Source organism: Myodes glareolus, chromosome X, assembly GCF_982192425.1.
Source record: "Myodes glareolus chromosome X, mMyoGla1.1, whole genome shotgun sequence".
NCBI classification, from domain to species: domain Eukaryota; kingdom Metazoa; phylum Chordata; class Mammalia; order Rodentia; family Cricetidae; genus Myodes; species Myodes glareolus.
The window spans coordinates 126,780,879-126,798,449 of NC_142053.1; the positions used below are offsets into that span (position 1 = coordinate 126,780,879).

Below are 17,571 nucleotides of genomic sequence, written 5' to 3' on the forward strand. Positions count from 1 at the left end.
GTAATTACATTTCTTTTGTTTATTTCAAGACAGGGTTTCTTTGTGTAGCACTGAACTCTTTCTGTAGACCATGCTGGCCTTGAATTCAGAGCACCACCACTGCCCAAATATCATAATTTTGACACATGCACATAAAACTATAAACGATGGAAAACCCTCTTTGACCAGGTTACTTAATGTGCCTAAACCTCAGATCTGCTATCTGGAAATAATAATCTTAACCTCATATAACTGTTGCCAAAATTAAATAAAATAGTAAGAATTTTATTCTTTTTTACATGACTTCTGGAAGAACAGCCAATGCTCTTAACCAGAGCCATCTCTCCTAAAATAGTATGAATTTATACAAGTGTTCAATTAAATTTTAATTTTATGATAAATGCAAAGTATATAATACCCATTGTTACTAAGTATACTAAAACACCTCAACTAAAAATTCCTCTACTGTTAAATTTTCAGAAACTTAACAGCATAGTGAGGAAAGACCACACAAAGCTAAGAGATAATAGTGGCAATTGATAAGAATAGAAGACAAAATAGAAAGTAGAAAGTTGCTATTTGAGGCAGGATGATCAAAAGTTCAAGGCCAGCTTGGGTCAGCAAGTTCCAGATCATTCTCAAAAAAAAAAAAAAAAAACCTAAAACGCCATAATTACAGTGTAGATTACCTATGTAAACACACCAGAGAGCACCAAAAATTAGTGATTTAAGTTCTGAGGGTATTTTACAGTGTCAAAGTACATACTTCTAAGATACATACTAATCTAAAAAGAAAAAAAGAATAAATTTATAGTAAGAATAATCTGACAGATAATACTGTAGGAAAGAGGTCAAAATTACACTACCATTAATATATAGCAACACCATATAGCCCCTGCTATCAAAAGTGAGTTATCGCTATTGTGGTAATCTTGCCAAAAATGTAGAGTTTAGTTAGCCAACCATGGTAATGTATGTTGTTAATACTAGCATTTAATAAGCAAAAAGATTTTATAATTGTGGTTAATATGGTTTACTTAATGAGTTCTTGGTCTTTGAAGACTATATAGTGAGACCTCATCTCTGAAAGAAAAAAAGAAGAGGGGAAGGGAGAAACTGTTAGTACCCTTTCAAGGAATAACGGTTAAAGAGGAGGGAGAACATGTAAGTAAACACAGTATAGAAACGTGAATATGATTACAGAACTGAAAAGAGGGAGTCTTTGTGGGGAAACTGAGATAGTCTGGTTAAGTTCAATATTTTAGTTTATAGTATATCTTAGTAAATTGAAAATCACCTGAAAATAAATGCAGAAAGAAAAATGAGGTAGTAAGAGTAGTACTTCTGTTTTTTTTCTACTTCTAACCTCTCATTTCCTTTAAACAAACCCATATTTAACAACCCTTTCATCTTTTGCTAACTCCAATCTCCAAGGCTTCTTCATATACTGACTATAAACTCCTACTATAAGCTTTATGAAATCTGGCTGTGTTTGCTTATTCTCCCTTTTTGTGTCTAGAGCACATAGTATAAGTCTGGCACATTGCAAGAAGTGTTTATTTGTTGAGAAACCAAAAAATGATAACTGTATTAGGTTGTATTAACTCATCACTATACTAACAAATTAGCATAAACTTGGTAGATCAAAACACAGACATTATTTTGAGGAAATGAGAATCAGAAATCTATAGTGAATCACACTAGATTAGAATTCAGACAACAGCACTGTTTCTTCTGGGGACCCTAGGCAACTGTTTAATTTCTTGCCTTTTCCAGCTTTCTAGACTATCTGCATCCTTTGAATTGGTGACCCAAGTCCTCTAACAGCATCACTCCAAACTCTGCTTCGATTCTTAGATCTTTCTCAAATGATTGCCAGCTTACCTGTCTCCTTACAAACACTGGTGATTAGATGAACCAAAATAATTTCCCTATTTCCATCTCTAATAGTCTCATCTACAAATGTACTTTTAACAAAGTAAGGTTTTAAGGATGAAGACATGGCCATCTTTGAGATGTCATTATTCAACATACCAATTTCTTTTTCTTTTTATAAAAAGCCTATGCAACAAATAACTAAAAATAACTCAATTTAAAAACAAATGATATTTCCAAGACTAGAGTTGTCTTCTTCCACCATTATCCTTTGCCATTTTGCAAAGCATTTGTCTTTGGTTTAGATTAAATCATGTTATATAATTTGTTAAACAAAGAGACTAGAACATATATATTTAAGAAAGACTCGTCATCCCTAGATTCAAGATAAGCTCTTGGACTTCTAACAGGGCAGGGTTCCCTGCCCTCCCTCAAGCAGGGTAGGAGAGGGAGCGGCGGGTATGGGGGAGCAGGAGGGGATTGGGAGGAGGGAAGAAAGTGTAAATAATTGAATGGAAAAATAAAGAAAAAAGAAAAAAATAAGCTCTTTGTTCCCAGGTCTACACTTAACATCTATGGTTGGAATGATGAAAACAAAAGGAAATAGAACTAAACAACACTGTGTGTGCGGGGGAGACTTTATAGGAATTAAGCATATTCATTTTCTTGTGTGGCTCAAACAGAATCTAGAAACATGAAAGGACAATAAAACTATTTTAGGAGCAAAATTAAGAGCCATACAGTGAATATTTAAAAATTTTTTTTCAGAAACAAGATCTGGCATCTAACTCAGTATTTTTCTGCCTCAATTTCCCAAATGATGGAAATACAGGTATTCGCATCATGCTTAACCCTTAAACATGGATTTTCAGGTATTTCTTCTACTTATAACATTACCTTGACTATAATCACTGCTATAATAAAAAGTACATAGAATGTTCACTTAACATGGTAACCTGCTATAGTCTATTTGTTCTATTTTTCTTGTTGGTGGTTTTACTCTGTTTTGATTTTCAGTGACATCTTTAGTTCAGACTCTACCAGGAGTTGCTAGATATCTAGGTTCTATTTCAAGGAGGCCTGGTCTAGAGAGATGTAGCTCAGTTGGCAGAGAAGTTCAGACCCCAAAAATCAAATAAACTGGGCATGGTGGTACATGTCTGTAAGCTCAGCACTTGGGAAGTGGAGGCAGGAAGCTTAGAAGTTCGAGATCATTCTCAGATACACAGTGAATTTGGGGTTACCCTGAAATATATCAGCCCATGTCACAAATAAAATATAATAAACTTCCTACACCAGGCACTTAGATTAAGTTCCAATCTATCCAAATGATAACCAACAGCACTTTATAATGTGTGGAATCTGAATATTTTATAGACACCCACACTCAAAGATACCATCAGAATTTAAACAATAGCAACCTATACTTAGTGACTGTCTTTATTCAATCTTAATTTTGTGGCTTGTTTTCTGTTTCTATTGTTGGTTTTGTTGCTGTTGTTTTGCAGAAGGGTCTCATGTAGTCAAGGATGTCTATGAACTTCTAATCCTCCTGCCCCTACCTCCCCAGCACCAGGATTACAGGAATGTGGTATATGTGGTGCTGAGATTGAACTCAAAGCTTTGCTCATGCATGTTAGGGCAAGCACTGTACTAAACTGAGCCATAATCCCAGTCCCAATCTTAATTTTAAGTATTCCATATGAACACTGAACTTTTTCATGAGTTGACTGAGGTTACCAAGGCTTGTTCTTATATTTGACCTACATCTGCCTGAAACTATTCTTATTTTAATACCTTCTATGCTGCTTTCTCCCTCATTTGTCAATAGAACTATATAAAAAAAAATCTATCATAGAACAAAACATCTGGTAATTTAGTCGTTCTCTCCATTTTTTTCTCACTAAACAAACTTGAGCTAACTAACCTATATAGCGTCTGGTGATTTCACATTGCTGTGAATTTCAAAGGCATGAGGACAGAATATCAATAGAAGTTTTCAAAGAGTAAAGAAAATTTTTACTATTTGGAAAATATATGAATTTCATGTTTTTTGTAAGAAAAAGATAAAGGTAGACATTATACTCAATACACTCCTATCATACACTTAATTATGTAGTGCAACAATCAACCAATGAGACACATACACTCAGTTCTTAAAATGAGATATGAATGAGAATTTGGGGAATTTCCTGAAACTAATAAAAAAAATTTCCAAAAGAATGTCACAACATAGACTTTTTCTTTTTCAAAACAGGAAAGGAAAGCAAGCATGATGGGCATATGCCTATGATTCTAGCGCTAGAGAGGTTGAGACAGGAAGAACATCAGTTTGAGCCCAGCCTAGGCTACAAACAGAATTCAGGAACAGCTTGGGCTACACTGAAGACTTTGTCTCAAAATAGCAAATGAAAATTGGTAAATATAGAGTGAAAATTAGTTGTATTTCCAAAGGCTGGGTATTTTTTTTTTATAGCTCAGAGGTAAAGCATTTGCCTAGCATATACAAGGCCCAAAATTTGGTCCAAGCATCATAATCTAAATAATAAGCAAATGAATGAATTAGATAGAGAGAAGCAGAGTATAATTCAACAATAGAATACTTGTATAAGGCTCTGAGTTTATACCCAGCACTGCAAAAATTAAGATAAAAGTAACAGGGTCTGGAGAGATGGCTCAGAGGTTAAGAGCACTGACTGCTCTTCCAAAGGTCCTCAGTTCAATTCCCAGCAACCACATAGAGGCTCACAACCATCTACAATGAGATTTAGTGCCCTCTTCTGGCCTGCAGGCATACACATAGGCAAAACACTTTACATAATGAATAAATCTTTGAAAAAAAAAGTAACTGACTGGAAATATATCTCACTGGTAGAATACTTGCCTAAGATGTAAAAAGGCTCTAGATTCTATCCTCAGCATTGCCCCCCCCCAAAAAAAGGAAAAACAGGGAAAGAATTTTTAAAAAGCTTGCCATGGGCTCCTAACAGATTAGAAAGGAACATAAATTCTAGACAACGGTAGAAGGGCTCTTCACTTTCTTCAACCTGGGTTACTCTGGTGGTCAAGACAGCTAAACATGGAATTCATAAAGCCAATAAAATTATAAACCCACCTGTAGTTCACACCAAGCAACTTCAACCCACGTTTCAGTGTCCAGTCCTTTATATACTGTCTTAAATGCTCCTCTTCCCAGCTCTATATCAAATTTCAGGAACCTGCCACTAGGGGAAGTTGCTACAGCCTTCATTTCTGCTTCTTCTTCCATTTCCTTTTCATTTTTGTCCTTGATGCAATCTTTTGAGGATTCTGAGGTTGCCTTTGAACACTGCTCATATTTAACTTCTTGTCCACCTCTTAGCACATTGGTAGGAAGCTTATCTACTCTTGAAATGTTTGTTGCAGCCTTTATTCTTTCATCTCTAGGAGAAGATTCAGCAGCTTTGTCATCTTCAGTCATCTCAACGCTCTTTCGGAAAAATCTCTTTCTTTCAATGGTTTCACTGGCAGCAGAGAAGGTGCTTGTTTTTTCCTTCATTCTTGCTTCTACAATCAGAGGTGCAGCAATCTGAGCAACCCTGTTTTCAAAGGAAACCCCATCAGGTTTCTCAGAATCTTCTGTGCTAGCTGGCTCCCCAGAATCAGTAGCCATTATAAGTAAGGTTGGCACTGAACTTTTTACTGTTTCACTCTTCAGTGAGTCCACTTACATCTCAGGTATCAGAATTGTCAGAATACACTTCCTTTTATGTGGTCATATATTCCCAGAGCAATCTAAGGGAGGGAAAAAAGATAATTTAATGTCACTCTACAACAGAAATCATTAAGGGGAAAACAAGGACCTGATTTTTAATTGCTTCTTTCTTAATAAGTTTATTCTTGTTTCTGTACTACTTAGCAACTAAGACTCCAGGGACTATGCCTTATCTTATTTAATATAGCTACAGTGACTAATATAGCACTTGGCATATAGTTCAGTAAGTTTCACATGCAGAAACCTAGTTCTCAGTTCAGCTCAATCCACCGAATTCAATACAGGTGTCCAAATCCTGAATTCACTTAGCTATAATAGTAAGTAAAATTACATGATTTCTATAAGATTTTTGTGTAAGATTCTAGAAACCATCTAATAGTAGTTTCTTTAATTGTAGTAATATATATGTAGAATTAAATTTCCTATTTTAACTATTTTAAGTGTATGGTCACAATGTTGTTCTATCGTCACTTATTGAAATTTTTATCATTTGTGTGAGTTGGTTCTCTCCTTCTACCTTCATGTGAGTTCCAGAAACCAAACTCAAGCTGTCTGCATGGTAAGCACTTTAAACACTGAACCATCTTGCTGGTCCTATTATCACTTCAGTTCATTCCCAAAATGATTCATCATCTTAAACCGAAAATCTATACTCATTACAAAAGTGCCCTATCCAGCTGAGTGCTATGGAATGCATCTACAGTCTTAGTTACTTAGGAAGCTGAGGATGGAGAATCACCCAAACCTGGGAGTTCCAAGCTGACATGGACAAACAGCAAAACTAATTTCCAAAACAGAAGAAAAGCAGTTTTTAGGGAACTGAGAATGTGGCTCACTAGCAGATGTATGCTTCTCACATACAAAATTCCATGTCTGATTGCCAAAGCTACCAAAAAAATCTTATGCACATCTACCCCCCAACCCACATTCTACTTTCTATTTCTGAATTTACTTATTCTAGATAATTCATGTAAGTGGACACATACAGTATTTATGTCTGTTTTATTTCATTTGGCATAATGAGTTCATTTCTTTTTAAGATTGGCTAATAAATACAAGAAAAATATTCAATTATCTCTAGTCACCAGGAAAATTAACATCAAAATTATATCAAAATTCCATCCCACCCAAGCAAAAGTGGCTATCATAAACAAAATGAAACAGAAGTCTGAAGAGATGGCTCAGTGTTTAAGAGCATTTACTGCTCTTGCAGAGGATCCAGTTCAGTTCCCAGAACCCACATGAAAGTTCACAACTATCTGTAACTCCAGTTCCAGGGGTTCCAAAATCTCCTCTGACCTTTCTGGACTACTGTATCCACGTGGTGCATACACACACACACACCAAACAAAATAAATATATTTTTAAAAAGAAAATATGGGGGGACTGGAGAGATGGCTCCCAGTGGTTAAGAGCATTGTCTGCTCTTCCAAAGGTCCTGTATTCAATTCCCGGCAACAACATGGTGGCTCACAACCATCTGTAATGAGGTCTGGTGCCCTCTTCTGCAGACATACACACAGACAGAATATTGCATACATAATAAAAAAAGAAAATACAGAACAAATTATGAAGATGGGGGAATTTAAATTAGTCCAGCCACTATGGAACTTAATACAATGGTTCCTCAAAAAATTAAAAATAGAACTACCATATGATCCAACTATAAAGCTTCTGGTATATAAAAAAATCAAAATCAGTTTACTCTATACAAGGTATGGTGGTGTACACTTGTAATATCAATACTTAGAACGGAGTACCTAAAGTTTAAGGCTGGTCTCGGCTGCATAGTGAGATTGTCTAAAATAAATGAGGGAAGAAGGGAGGAGCAGACTTCGTCCCTCTTTACTACATCATGCATTGATAGTATGCTGCTAAGTTATATGCCTTGAATGACACAAAGTTAAAAATAATGTATATCACTTATTTTCAAATGGCTAAACAAATGAAACATACCTGTGAGTATTCATGTACATGTGCATGTGGAAAATAGACGTTGATGTGCATTGTCTTCTTTACTTGTCCACCACTTTTTCTGAGACAGGATCTTACTATTTAGCCCTGTCTGCCAGAACTATGTAGATCAGGCTAGCCTCAAACTTACCACATCTCCATCTTCTGAGACATAAAGAAAGCAGCAACCAATTAGGAATACAGGTGAACATTATGAACAAGTTTCATTGTATTACTTTGCTACTTTTAAAAAATATATGTTTGGGATTTTTTCAATATAAAAATATTTCAGGGGGCTGGGGAAATGCTGTGGTAGTAAAGTACTTGCATGAACACCTAAGTTTAGATCCTCAGCACCCTTGTAGAAGCCAGGTGCAGCAATGCATGCTTGCAATTCCAGGGCTGGGGAGCCGGAGAAGGGAGAATTCTTAGAATGTGCTGGCTATCTAGCCTAGTCAAATCAGTAAGACTTAGGCTCAAAATATAAGGTAGAAGGCTGGGTGTGGTGGCATATGCCTTTAATCCTACATACAGCTCAGAAGGCAAAGGCAGGCAGATCTTGTAGATTTGAGATCATCCTGGTCTACACAGTTCTAAGCAGCCAAGACATAGTTAAGACCTTGCCTCAAAAAGAAAAGATGGCAAGCAATTAAAGAAGACAATGCACATCAATGTCTATTTTCCACATGCACATGTATATGAATACTCACAGGTATGTTTCATTTGTTTAGTCATTTGAAAGTAAGTGATATACATTATTTTTAACTTTGTGTCATTCAAGGCATATAATTTAGCAGCATACTATCAATGCATGATGTAGCGAAGTCTGCTCCTCCCTTCCTCCCTCATTTATTTTAGACAATCTCACTATGCAGCCCAGGTGAGAGAATTCAACAATCAGACAAAACTAGTTTGTTTAGAAATAGAAATGCGAGTATTAAAACAATAAAGTAAGAGGTTGGTAAAATAGATCAGTGGATCTGCACACTTGTGCCGAGCATAAAACAATTTGCTGGAGTCAGTTCCCTCCTTCCATCAAGTGAGTACTGGGAATTGATGTGGGTTGTTAAGCTTCACAACAGGTACTTTTATCTACTGAACCATCTCACGATCTCCTGAATTTTCCTTTATAATCATTTGAGTTGTATGGATAAATTCTTGAGAGCTGAAGAGATGGTTCAGAGGTTAAGAACACTGGTTACTCCTCCAAAGGAACTGGGTTCAATTCCCAGCACCCACATGGTGACTCACAACTGTCTATAATGGTAGTTCCATGGAATCTAATATCCCTTCCTAGCCTCTATGGGCATCAGGCACAAATGTGGTATATAAGCAGACATTTATGCAGAAAAAACGCCTATACAAATAAAATAGTAAAAATTTAAAACTATATGTATAAATTCTATATATTTTTCTGAATGTATATTTCACAAGCACAATGCCTTAAGTTTCTAAAGCTATGATAAAACACCAGAAGCAAAAGCAACTTGAGGACTAAAGGATCTATTTTATCTTATACTTCCAGGTAACAGTACACCATTGAGGAAAGTCAGGACAGAAACCTAGAGGCAAGAACTGATACAGAAACCATGAAGAAATGCTGCTTATTGTATTCCTCCCCACGACTTGTTCAGCCTGTTTCCTGAAACAATCCAGAACCACCTGCCCAGAGATGGAACCACAGTGAACAGGGCCCTCCCACACATATTATCAATAATGAAAATGCAACACAGGCTTGCTCACAGGCCAATCTGGTGACTGCGTTTTTTTCAATTGAGGTTCCCTCTTCCTAGATGATTACAACTTGCATCAACTTAACAAAAATCTAACCACCATAGGAAAAGTTTTTTAAAAAAATAATAATAATAAACATAAAATACTTTCCAAGAAGATTTGCTGTAAAATGGCTACATATGCTTTTTAAAAAATAGGTTTTGCTTTGTAAGTAAGGGCTTTTGCTAATTGGGCCACTTACTTGACATCAATATATCAAAAGGTACTGACCATGAATTAGTTTTAAGAATAGCTTTAATAAATTAATCTTGGTTTTACACGATAGTTCTAATATACCCACTAATTCTGAATTGTGTTTAGTTTGACATTAGGAAATGTACTCTAAACAATCTCCATAAAGGACAAAATGATACAAAATATGCATTTTGGTAAATATTCTAGTATACTCAACTTAAAATTTTATCAGAGATCCATACTTCTCACCTTTCATAAAGTCCATTTGAAATAGATCAAAGACCTTTAAATATGACATAAACTTCTAGAGGAAACTTAGATAGGTGAAACATGTTAAGATACAGGCACAGGCGTAGGCATGTACTTTCTAAAAAGGAATTATAATAACACAAGAAATCCTAAGAATTTATAAATGATACTGTATGAAATTAAAAGCTTCTGCCTAGCCAGGTGGTGGTGGTACACAACTTTAATCCCAGCACTTGGGAGGCAGAGGCAGGCGGATCTCTGTGAATTCAAGGCCAGCCTGGCCTACAAAGAGAAGTCCAGAACAGCCAGGACTGAGAAACTGACTTGAAACAAAACAAAACAAAAAAAGAAAAATAAGTAAAGAAAAACAACCTTATGTCTAGCAAAGGAAAAAAAAATCACCAGAGTAAAGAGACAACCTACAAACATGGAAAAAGAAAGCTTTGCCAATAATACATCATAGAGTAATACCTAGAATTTTTTTTTTTTTTGGTTTTTTGAGACAGGGTTTCTCTGTAGCTTTGGAGCCTGTCCTGAAACTAGCTCTTGTAGACCAAGCCGGTCTCGAATTTACAGAGATCAGCCTGCCTCTGACTCCCGGGTGCTGGGATTAAAGGTGTGTGGTACCACCACCCAGCCAATACCTAGAATATTTAAATAACTACAAAAACTACCCCAAATCAAAATCATCCAATTAATAAACAGACTAGTGTGAATAAACAGCTTTCAAAACAATATGAATGGAAAACACACCAAAAAGGAAGTCTGACATCCTCAGCAGTCACTTAAAACTATATCATCTCACTCCAGTTAGAATCGCTATCATCAAGAAATTAAATGCTGGGCTGAGTATGGTGTCCCATACCTTTAATCCCAGCACTTGGGAGGTGGGAGCAGAGGTAATCCATCAGATGAAAAGCAATAAATGTTGAATTTATACTTCCATGATTTTTTAAAGAAAAAGTGAATTTACTCAGTATATTTAAAAGAGTACAATGGGCATGGCAATAATCTCCTACCCCATACTAGATCTTGAATGTAGTCCTCCTGCGCCTTCGTTTTGTGGTTTTTGTTTTGTTTTGGGTTTTTTTTTTTGAGAAAGCACAACTTCATTTTTTGCACATGAATATTCAATTGTCCTGGCAACAACAAGGAAACACCATTCTTTCCCTGCTGAGTTTTCTTGGCATTCTTATTAAAATTATTTGACCATTTATATTTGAGTTTATTTTTTGACTATCTTCATTTCATTTATCTGTGTGTTTTCCCTTATAGTAAGTAGTACCATACTGTTTTGTTTCTGTTTAAGTGTTTTACACTGGAAATACTTCCGTGATAATGTAGCTTTTGTTTTTTGAGACAGTCTCTCATGTAGCCCAGGCTGGTCTCAAACCCACTGTGTAGCCTAATGACTTTTAACCTTGTTCCTCCTGCTTGACCTTCAGGGTGCTGAGATTATAGATGTGTGCTACCAAGCCTGGTTTATGTAATGCCAGGGATTGTACTCAGGGCTTTGTACCTTCTGAACTATTATTTCCAACCCAATAAATCAGCAGTGGAGGAAGGCATTTGCATTGACTTCTGGTCTCCACATGCTTACTCACAGGTTCACCTGTTCACATGTGCATACACACACACATAACACACATACACACTATCAAAACAAAAATGTATTAAATATTTACAAAAGCCAGTGAAAGAGTCTAACATAATATGTAGAACATGTGCTAAGCTTACATCCCTACCAGCAGTGTATAAGGGTTCCCCTTTACCTACATTCATGTCAGCATTTTCTTTTATTTTCCTTTTATTTATTTTCATTTTTGTTGTTGTTTTTTGAGACAAGGGTTTCTCTGTATATCAGCTCTGGCTGTCCTAGAACTAGCTCTGTAGACCAGGTTGGCCTCGAACTCACAGTGATCCACCTGCCTCTGTCTCCTATGTGATGGGATCAAAGGTTTGCACCACAACGTGGTGATGCTTATTTCTTTCTTTGCTTGCTTGCTTGCTTGCTTGCTTGTCTATAAAACTCATAGAGATCCATCTGCTTCTGCCATCCTGGGCTACATATCAAGTTCCAGATAAGGCAAGTTTGTATACTGAGACCAGTCTCAATAAATAAGTAAATAAATAAATAAACACTTGATGCTATGACAATTGCATCAATGCAAAGATGAAGTTGAGATACCTCAAAAAAGTTGCAGGAGGACTACATTCAAGATCTGCTATGGGGCAGGAGATTATTGCCATGTCCACTGTACTCTTTTCAGTATACTAAATAATTCACTTATACTTTAAAAAAATCATGAAAGTATAAATTAAAAATGTATTGCTTCTTTGATGGACAATTAACAAACAGTTCAATGAGAACTTTCAGAAATTAGTGAATAAGATTGTGCTACTAAAACATATCTTTGTTCAATATGAGAGCTAAGAATGAAACTAAGAATTCATAAAGTGCTCTATCAGGTTACATTGTCAAATCAACACACTTACAAGAATATTATTTCCTGCAAGTAAGTTTTTTTTTCTTTTTTATATTTATGTGCACAATTGCAGTGGCCCACCATAGGGCTTACATGGAGCTCAGAGACAACTTTCAACAGTCTGTTCTCTCCTTTTACCACATAGGTTCTAGGGTCAAACTCAAGTCATCAGATTTGGTAGCAAGCACCTTTACCTAGGAAGCCATCTCAAGGGTCAGAGATTTCTTTTTACCTTAATTATTTATCTTGAAATAATTTTTTAACTTGAGAGAGTTTGCAAGAATATACAAAGAATATAGTACAGCCTTCACCCACATTCCCCAATTGCTAACATTTTAAGTGAGTTATTAAGGGCTGTGGTGGTGCACACCTTTAATCCCAGAACATAGGAGGCAGAAGCAGGCGGATCTCTGTGAGTTCAAGGCCAGCATGGTTTACAAGACAGACACCAAAGCTATAGAGAAACCTTGTCTCGAAAAAAAAAAAACCAAAAAAAAGATTTGGATAAATATCTTTCTAAAGAACATGTAACAAAGCCTCTCTTATCTATAGTTTTACTTTCTACATTTTAGTCACATTCAGTAAACTGCAGTCCAAAAGTAAAAGAAAATTCTCGGAATAAAGTCAGGCATGGTGGCACACACTTAAATCTAAGTTAATTGGGAGACTAAGGCAGGAAGACTGCAAGTTGAAATCTAACATGGGCTACATGGTGATACCACAGGAAAAAAACAAACAAACAAAAGGGGGGCATGGGTGAGATGGTTCAGTGGTAAAGGCACTTGCCACTAAGCCTGACAATCTGAGTCATTGAACCTACATGGATCTCAGGATCCACATGGCGGATGTAGAGAACTGATTCCCAAAAGTTGTCTTCTGGCCTCCATAGTGTATACTAGTGCACACACATGTAAATAAACAAGTAAATAACATAGTACAAGTAAAATAAAAATTCCAGGAAGAAGCAAAAATATTATATTTATATAAATCTATTACAGCATTGTCTTACTTTTCTACTGCTGTGATAAAATGCCACAACCAAGGCAACTTATGTGGAAAGGGGTTTATTTGAACTTAGGGCTCCAGAGTTAAGAATCTATTATGGTGAGGCAGTGGAACAGCAAGTAGCAGACTGAGAGATTGCATCTCAAACAGGAAGCAGAGAAAAACTTGAAATGGTAGAATCTCTTGAACTCTCAAAGCCCATCCCAGTGGCATACATCCTCCAACAAGCCCACAGCTCTTAATTTTCCCCATACAGCTCCCAACATTCCACATTCCACTCCCTGATCTCTGCAGTATTGTGGTGTAAAATGCATTTCGTCTTATTTCAAAAGTCCCTATAGTTTTTCACAGTCTCAATACAGTTTAAAAGTCCAAAGTTTCTTCTTAGACTAAAGGCAACCTCCTAAGTGTAACCCCTGTAAAATCAAAAGGCAAATTACATACTTCCAACATACAATGGCACGGAACATACATTACCATTCCAAAAAGAAGGAAAGAGGGCATACTGAGATAATACTGGACCAAAGCAAGGCCAAAACCCAGCAGCGCAAACTCCAAATCCTGCAGTTCTACAATTTCAAAGGGCTTAGATGGTTCTACCCTTCCAGCTTTTCTGACTGCAACATACTTCTCTCTCTTGGGCTGTTCCTACTCCTTGTGTGCAGCTCTTCTTAACAGATTATCTCAGGAGGCATCTCCAAAATCTTGGGGTCTTCAATGCAATCCAGGTTTCGTGCTCACACTTTCATACAATGGCTTTCTGAACCCTGCTCTCTGCAAGAGCAGCAAAGTAATCTTAACTGCTGAGCCACTGCCAGGCAGTGGTGGCACACACCTTTAATCCCAGCACTTGGGAGGCAGAGGCAAGTGGATCTCTGTGAGTTCAAGGCCAGCCTGGTCTATAAGAGCTAGTTCCAGGACAGTCAGGGTTGTTACACAGAGAAACCCTGTCTTGAAACACCCCCCCCACACACACACACACAAAAACAACTGCTGAGCCATCTCTCCACCCCATTCACTACTTTTTAAATTTAGTCTCAGGCACATTCTCAGGACATAGGAAGAAAAATCACAGAAGATTCCACAACCCTGTATCCTTCATGAACCTAAAGCTAGAACCACAAAGTCATTTCTGGTGAACTCTAGAGCTCTTGAATCACATATGTAGCAGCTTTGATTTGTTGTTCCTTTTTAGGAGAAAATTCCTTAGGCCTTTTCTTCTTACAAGGTGAAAGCTTAGCTGGGTAGGATCTTGTTCTGGGGGCACCATTGCCTTTGCCACAATGCAGATCAGGTCTTGCTTTAATTAGCACAGGCTTTGGCTGTGCCCATTTTTGCTTCAAACTGTACATTTTATATTTATTTCTGCCCCACTTGCTCTTTTTCACTATATGTCTCCATAAGAGTGATTACTAATAACCACAGAACAGTCAATATTAGGTTATCTTGAAATCTCCTCCACCAAAAAAAATTAGTTTGCTATTTTTTGAGAATTTATTTATTTTTGTTTTATGCACATGAGTGTGCCTGGTAACTAACTGCAAGGGTCAGAAGAGGGTTCTGGATCCCCTACAACTGAAGTTAGAGACAGTTATAAGCTGCCATGTGGGTGCTGGGAACTGAACCCAGCTCTCTGTAAGAGATACAAGAATGGTCTCTATCCCAGTTGCTATAATTGTTCTCCTCTGAAACTTTTTGGGCTGGATCTCTGAAGTCCGAATAGTTCTCAATACTACTGGCTTCCAAGGTTCCACAAGGATTGAGCTTCAAGCTCTGCTTATAGCATTAAACAAATTTTCTAGTCCAAAGTTCCAAAGTCTTCCTCATTCCTCAAAAACAAACAAAAATCTACATGGTCGGGTCTGTCACAGAACTAGCTAACTCCCTGGCACCAACTTCTATCTTAGCTTCTTTTCTATTGCTATGATAAAAGATCATGACCAAGACAACTTTAAAAAAACATTTATTTTGGGCTTACTGTTCCAGGGGCATAAGAGTCCATCATGACGAGGCAGCATAGCAGTAAGAAGCAGGCATGTCGGCTGGAGCAGCAGATGAGGGCTCACATCTCAAACAGGAAGCATAGAGAACAAACTCGAAAACGTGCGAGTCTTCTGAACCCTCAAAGCCCACCCCCAGGGGCATATTTCCTCCAGCAAGGCCTCTTCATCCTCTCCAAATACTCACCAACTGGTCCAAATATTCAAATGTTTGAGACTTATGGAGATGTCTCATTTGAGCCACCACAAGCATATTTTTATAGTAAAAATCAGATACGAAGGTGCATGCCTGTAATCTCAGAACCTGGGAAGCTGAGAAAGAAGGACTGTGAAGTTGTGGAGACTCTGGACTACTCTCAAAGCAAACAAATGAACAAACAAAAAAGTACTGGTATATTTCACCCTTATAAAACTGTCACAGAATTCAAATCACAACTTGAATTTCCAATAAGTTGGGCATTTTTTCTTTCACAATAAAAGTTTAGCGAGTTTTGTGGAGTTAGTTCTTTACTTTTAACTTTATATAGACTCTGGGCATCAACCCCAAAGGGTAAAACAAGTATCTTTCTCCATTGATCCATCTTGCCAGCTGTAGTCAGTTTTAAATATAAAAGCAAAGTAGAATTAAAGTATTTTGTTATAATTGTTGTCTTATTACTAGCCTACCTTACATTCAAACTTTATCCTATGTATGTGTACATAGGAAAGCAATATTTTTATAGGATACAGTACTATGGTTTTAGTCATGTACTGAGGGACTTAGGTTCTGTACAGATAGGGAAAGGGTTACTGCCCAATAAACATAGGAAACAATATTCAGCATCATTATTCATTTGGGAAATGCAAATCAAACTGCATCAAAATACTACTTCATACCCAAGAGGCTAGCTATAATAAAAAATATTGTAATTGGCATTAACAAGGATATGGGGAAAACAGATCCTCATTCATTGATGGTGGAAATGTAAAATGGTGCAGGTAAACATTGTGTGGTTGTTCTCCAAAAAGTTAAACAGAGTTTCCACATGACACCAAAATTTGTCCACAAAACTGGGCAAGGTTTGATCCCCAGTACATATAAAACCATACATGGTAGATCAACAAAATGGCTCAGAGTTTGACAAACCTGAGTTAAAGCCCTGTGACTTACATAGTGGAAGTAGGGAACCAGCTCCTGCAGGTTACCTTCTGACCTCCACATAAGTGTTGTGGCACAAATACACAGACATACCCGAGGGAGTAGGGAAAAGGAGGGAGGAAGAAGGAAAAAAGGAAGGAAGGGAGGAAGGAAGGAAGGAGGGAGGGAGGGAGGGAGGGAGGGAGGGAGGGAGGGAGGGAGAAAAGAAAGAAAGAAAGAAAGAAAGAAAGAAAGAAAGAAAGAAAGAAAGAAAGAGAAAGTTTACATTGAATATGAAAGACTAGGCTAGAGAGATGGCTCGGTGGCTAAGAGTACTGGCTGTTTTTCCACAGTATCTGGGTTCAATCACCAGTATTCACATAGTGACTTGAAACAATAACTCTAGTTGCAGGAGATTCAATGCTCCCTTCTGGCCTCCATAGGCACCAGACACACAAGTGTTGCATAGACATACATGCTAGTAAGACACCCATACACATAAAATAATTTTTCAAAATTTAAAAATTTGAATTATACATATATATGCATACATATGTAAAAAATACAAGCATATGTATGTAATCTCAGCATTTGGGAAGCAAGATAGGAGTTCAACATCCTCCTCTACTACGTAGCAAATTGAGACTAGTATAGTTACGTGAGACCCTGTCTCAAAAGAAGGGAGTGGTTCAATGGGTAAAGACACCTGCTACACAAGCTTGGAAACCTGAGTGCAATCTCTGAAAACCACACAAAGATAGAGCTGACTCCAATCTCCACAAAGTTGTACTCTGACCTATTCACATATGCTTTGGCATGCATTTCCTCCCACATCACTCTCTCTCTCTCTCTCTTGTATACAAGAAGGAAAAGTTGTACACAAGGATTCATAGCAACACTATTCACATAGGCACTTTTCACATAGCTGATTGATGGAGTTCTAAAATATGTTATAAATACTCAGGGGAATATTACTCAGCAATATAAAAGAATGTCATGCATGCTTACAAAAGAAAGACCTGACAATATTATACTAAGTGAAATCAGCCAGAGAGAAAGCCCACATACTTCATGATTTTGTTTATCTGAATTGTCCAGAAATGCAATCTATAGGAACAGAAAATAATTAGTGATTAACTGGGGCAAGAGCAATAAGACAAATGACTATGGGTAATAACCTTGACT

At 37.1% G+C, this 17,571-nt stretch overlaps 1 protein-coding gene across 1 annotated transcript in view; it reads right to left on the minus strand.

The window, feature by feature from the left end:
- The window catches only part of Wnk3 (WNK lysine deficient protein kinase 3), a 152,819-nt gene that overhangs the window by 116,429 nt on the left and 18,819 nt on the right, over positions 1-17,571 (minus strand). The window contains exon 2 of the mRNA XM_085684681.2: positions 4,970-5,628. Within this exon, the coding sequence (XP_085540807.2) occupies positions 4,970-5,506 (537 nt within the window). The 5' untranslated portion in view covers positions 5,507-5,628. The remainder of the gene's footprint in view (positions 1-4,969; positions 5,629-17,571) is intronic.